At 46.4% G+C, this 5,166-nt stretch overlaps 1 protein-coding gene across 1 annotated transcript in view; it reads right to left on the reverse strand.

The window, feature by feature from the left end:
- The window catches only part of mturn (maturin, neural progenitor differentiation regulator homolog (Xenopus)), a 15,101-nt gene extending 10,307 nt beyond the window's left edge, over positions 1-4,794 (reverse strand). Inside the window, exon 1 of the mRNA XM_050035604.1 lies at positions 4,130-4,794. Within this exon, the coding sequence (XP_049891561.1) occupies positions 4,130-4,288 (159 nt within the window). The 5' untranslated portion in view covers positions 4,289-4,794. The remainder of the gene's footprint in view (positions 1-4,129) is intronic.
- Positions 4,795-5,166: the final 372 nt, after the last annotated feature.

Genomic DNA, 5,166 nt, shown 5'->3' on the forward strand with positions numbered 1-5,166 from the left:
CTGCAGCTGCTTCACATCCAGGTCGGAACACCTTCTCACCACAAACCAACCGCACCAGAGTTCCTTTGGAACCGGACTGAGACCACCTCTTCAAGAAGGTCTCAGTCCGGTTGTTTTGCTGTGTTCACACCTGCACAAATGAACCGCACTGAGGGGGCAAACACACCTGAGTTCGATTGGACCGAACCAAACAGAGCAGGTGTGAAAGCAGCCTTAAACCCTGCAGCCAACTCATTGGACCAAACCATGTGCTGCCATGTCATGGGGGGATTTGGGATTAGTTAGTCTTGCTTTGTATTTGGTCGTAGTTGCCGTCCATTTTGGTTACCCCTTGTGTATGATTTGGTTTGTCAAAGCCACTGTATAGTCTCCCTCGTGTGTTATCTTGACAGCTCAGTTTGTTCAGTTAACACCTTGTTTAATCATTTTATTGAATATAGTTATGTTACATTGACCTGTTTTATAGTCTAGTCTGTTCAGTTCTTGATTTGTAATTTTTCGTGCATTTTATTTGAGTAAATAAAAACTCATGGGTTTGTCAACAACTCCTGCGGCCTCACTGCTTGGTCCCTAACATTGAGGGGGGCTTGTTTTGTGTGGGGTTTCATTGGATCCCATGGATTCTGTATCAAAGGAGAAAACTGCAATAATTCCTTCAAAATAAAAATACAAAAATGTGGCCCTTGAAAATTATTATTTACTGTGTGTCTGCAGAACACCAACCTTCACCAAATCTTACATGAACACAGCTCTCTCAGGTGAAAGTCGGTGTTTGTTGGACCCATCCACTTTCACTGCCTTAAGTTTTGTCCTTGTCTCACTGCATTTCCCCCTGACACCACCTGGCACTGTTAAGCTATAATGGCAACCAGCCACGTATCATGCCGACATTACAAGACGCCTTTTTCGTTGGTTTCTGACGCTGCAAGTCAGTGCCCAAGCGCTGGATTTCTACGACTTCGGAGTGAGACCAGGCTCAACATACACGTCACCCAACAATCTCCACTGCATATCTGTATATGACAAAAACATCAAAGAGAATAAGAAAGCGTTCATTTAATTCAATATTATATGTATATAGTTTATTCAGAATGGTTATGGTTTTTGTAGAATAAGCATTAGTTTTGTTGGAGATAGCTACTGACTATTGTAGGGACAAAATGAATCATGACCATATACAGACATGTAGTATTCTGCTTCCTCGTGTGTAAAAGGCTTCATTACCTGCAGTAAACTGTGTCCTTGCACAGTTTTCATTTGTGTATGAGGAGCTCAGTTTGTAGCTGCTCTCATGACACTTCTCAGTGAACCAGACGCCTCCCTGTGCCTCTGTTTAACTGTGCACGTCTAAGTTTTAATCACATTATGTGACTGAATGTGTGACTCTTCATCAGACCTACAGAGGATGCTCCATGTGTCACAGCTCTGACCTGTCAGCTGAGATAGACTGACTCTGTTATAGCTCTTATTATTCTGTTCTATCACTTTGTTAAATAACTCAAATGACAACTTGATTGTTTGTCTCATTTGTTCACTTCTGCCACCACAACGATTTTACCCGAAAAAGAATCAGAACGCCTTTTGATTCACAACAATATAAGGAGCACTACTGCAGTAAGGTGCTGACTGACAGTGAAGAGCTGCTGCACAAACACACACCGCCATCTTGGATCAACCATCAGCCGTAAATAATCCTTCCACAGTTTCACCTACAGAAACCTTGTTACGACTTTTACCTCCTTTAACCCTTTCACGTACAGTGGTCACTGCAGTGGACCCTGGTGCATCATGCCATACACTGCCACCCACTGGCCAGGTGGTGTCAGCGCAACACAAGTCTTTCAAAACCAAGATGGCCGACAGAAAGCAAGGAATATTGTGCAGCTCAAGAATATCTTACCAGTCCCTCTATGATAGGAGACCCTGGTGGATAAATAACATCTGTAAACATCTAAGGAGCAAAACAGATGATTATATGTTGGGAGGAAATACAATTAATCATCTGCAATGCATCACGGCTCCATCACATCCTCACTGTGACCTTGTCACATGTCCACGTTTGGTCATGGACTTTCCACGTCCACATATGGCGTCCAAGGTACCCTGGGTGTGTTGGTTGTTGATGTTCTGGGACGCCGTGTCAACTTCAGCCTGTTACATGCATTGTCTGTTTTCAAAATACACTTCTGTTTTCACAGGAAATGTACAGTTTGCATACAGTCTCTTTCAAAATAAAAGCACTACGTCGGTTTAGGACAAAATAACAGGGTTTGACTTTACAGTCTTACGGGACGTGAACACTTGCCTCCTGAATGAAAGTTGGTGCCTGCTCAACTTGGACTGTCGCTGTCTTAACTTTCATCCTTGTCCCGCCACGTTTCCCCCTGACGCCACCAGGCGCTGTTAAACTATAACAACAACCAGCCGTGTATCATGCTGATGTTAAAGGATGTCTTTTTTAGTTGGTGACGCCGCAAGTCACTGCCCATGTGCTGGATTTCGACGACTTCAGAGTGACACCGTACTCACATCGCTGGCTATTTTTCAACTACAATTAAAGCGACACTTACCTTTCTGGAAATTTTTACGCTTTTCTTTGTTTAGGTTAAAATGCTATTAATAAGCTGATGGCACAATGAAATGTAAGTGAATTCCACCAGAGATAAAAACTCATCATTATACCATTCTCATATGGTTCTAAAAAAACTCCGGCCGAGCGTCCTGTCTGTCTTCCCCACGTGGAGGCCTCCGACTGACGTAACCACTCATGTACGTTGTTACGTTACACTCGCCCTCCTCTTCCGTGTATCTAACGTTACCTTGCCAACGCCTACATCTATCATAAACGTAATGAGGACGTAATGGAGGAGGGGGATGGGACTTTGGAGGGAGGTGGAGTTGTGGATGTTCAAATTTTTGTGCTGTGTGAAATGCAAGAAAGGTAAGAGTTGCTTTAACAGTATTACAGCAACTTTGTTCTTGAAAATATTTCATCTGCAGTGATTTTTTTTGGCTGTAAATCAAATTGATTTGTGTTTTTAGAAGGTAATGTTCAGTTTTTGTAACAGAAACAGTATTTTGACAAGATTTATGTAGAAAATGTTCATTGAAAAAATGATACAGTTCAACAGGAGGTGTGTGTGTGTGTGTGTGTGTGTGTGGGGGGGGGGTGGCTGAGGAGTGAGGAGGAAGCAGCTGAATGATGGAAGAAGGAGGAGTACAAAGGGAGGGGAGAGGCTGAGGGGTCAGAAGCAAAGTTCAACACTTTTGCATGGCACTGAACAGTATTATAATTTGTTTAAAAAAATGTGAACACACTAGTTTAACAGCATTTAAATATATTTCTATAGTTTCACATGACATATGCCATTTCTTGATTGGTTTAAACTTAAACACATTCTGTCCACCTGAGAGTTTAAAAAAATGAATTTCATAATTCTTTTCATCCCTGAGGAGGAATAAAAACACTTATAATTCATGCATGAAAAGTCTACAAAGTCAAGTTTGATCATCAAAAAATAATCATAAGATAGGAGAATACAGGTTTGTATTTTATAGCAAATGGCACCATTTTTAATTTATTTTATTTCTTTATAAACACAGGTGTAGTTCTGAATCATTGGCAGGGCCCCCTCCACCCCAACCCACGGGCCCCTGTGCATCCTCACCGCCTGCACTGTCTATATTTACGCCTCTGCTCCACATACACCTCCTCGTTTTATTTTAAAAGCTGACTCTGTGTTGCAGCTGCAGAGAGATGATCTGCAGGGCTTTTATTTTGAAAGCTACAGGCCTGTTGTTTCTCAGGAGCTTGATGCTGCTGGTTCACAGGGTTATCGCTGCTGATTATCATGGAGGAAAAAACACCATCGACAGAGGGGTGGGAGGGTGTGCGTGTGTGCGTGCGTGCGTGCGTGTGTGCACCCAAACTGAAATGACATCATCCTCCCTCTTCGATCACCGCCCCCCCTCCCATGTCCATCAGCCGGAAAACCGGGACCGACCGTGACAACCCCACCTCCACAGCAGCCTCGACACACCTACAATAACACACACGCGCGCGCGCGCACACACACACACACACACACACACCGAGTGTGAGCTAAAGGCCCTGCAGAAGCTCACTTACGAAACTGTCGGTGCCGCCGGGACACAGCACGTAGAAGGAGACGCCGGGCTCTGCGTAAAAGTCCAGCCGCCTCTCGTCGTCCTCCTCGGCGAAGATGAGGTCGAACGGGTTACCGGAGCACCACTTCTCCGCCGCCTCCACCAGATGCTTGAACTCCATCCTGTGTTATCCGGTCTGCGGTGTCCCTGGCTCCGGAGCTTGATCTCTGTGTGTGTGGCCGTCACGGCGATGATGCTCAAGACAAGAATAAGAGCTGATCGGACAGCAGCATCAGCAGCCTCCACCACTACCGCATCTCCTCAGTGCGCCGTGTGCATGGCCCGGGAATAACGGGAACACTGATGGTGCATAGAGCCTACCGGGACTGGTGCTCCTCCGTGCTCACAGCTCCATTCCTCTCTTCCTCCCCACGTTATGAAATCAGCCCGTCGGTCGCATACATGCATACGCAGGAGGACGCTGGGAGAAACGCGATGACGAAGAGTGGAGCCGGGCAGCCGTCCATATCTGAGGCACTATAGGCTCCCTGCTGTCTGTGGGCACGAGCCCTGGGTCAGTAACCTGCTGACATCACGCAGCAGCTCAGTGGACATGAAGCTGAGCAGAGGCTGCTGCATGGTACTCACAAGAGTATTATACTGGACACAGGTCAGCAGCCTGCACCTCCAATACAGACACAGCTGATACAGCCGAGCATAAATAAAAAATAAAATAAAATTAAATTAAATTAAATATTAAAAAAAACAATATATGCAACACACACTCTGAGCCTTATGATGAAGGCAGCAGGGGTGTAAATATAGACAGTGCAGTGGGGCCCCTGGGTCGGGGTGGGGGCCCTGGGTCAGGGTGGGGCCCCTGGGTCGGGGTGGGGGCCCTGGGTCAGGGTGGGGGCCCTGGGTCAGGGTGGGGCCCCTGGGTCGGGGTGGGGGCCCTGGGTCAGGGTGGGGGCCCTGGGTCAGGGTGGGGCGCCTAGGTCGGGGTGGGGGCCATGGGTCGGGGTGGGGTCCCTGGCAAATAATTCAGATCTCACTCCC

Source organism: Epinephelus moara, chromosome 22 (genome assembly GCF_006386435.1).
Source record: "Epinephelus moara isolate mb chromosome 22, YSFRI_EMoa_1.0, whole genome shotgun sequence".
In the NCBI taxonomy this organism is placed as follows: domain Eukaryota; kingdom Metazoa; phylum Chordata; class Actinopteri; order Perciformes; family Serranidae; genus Epinephelus; species Epinephelus moara.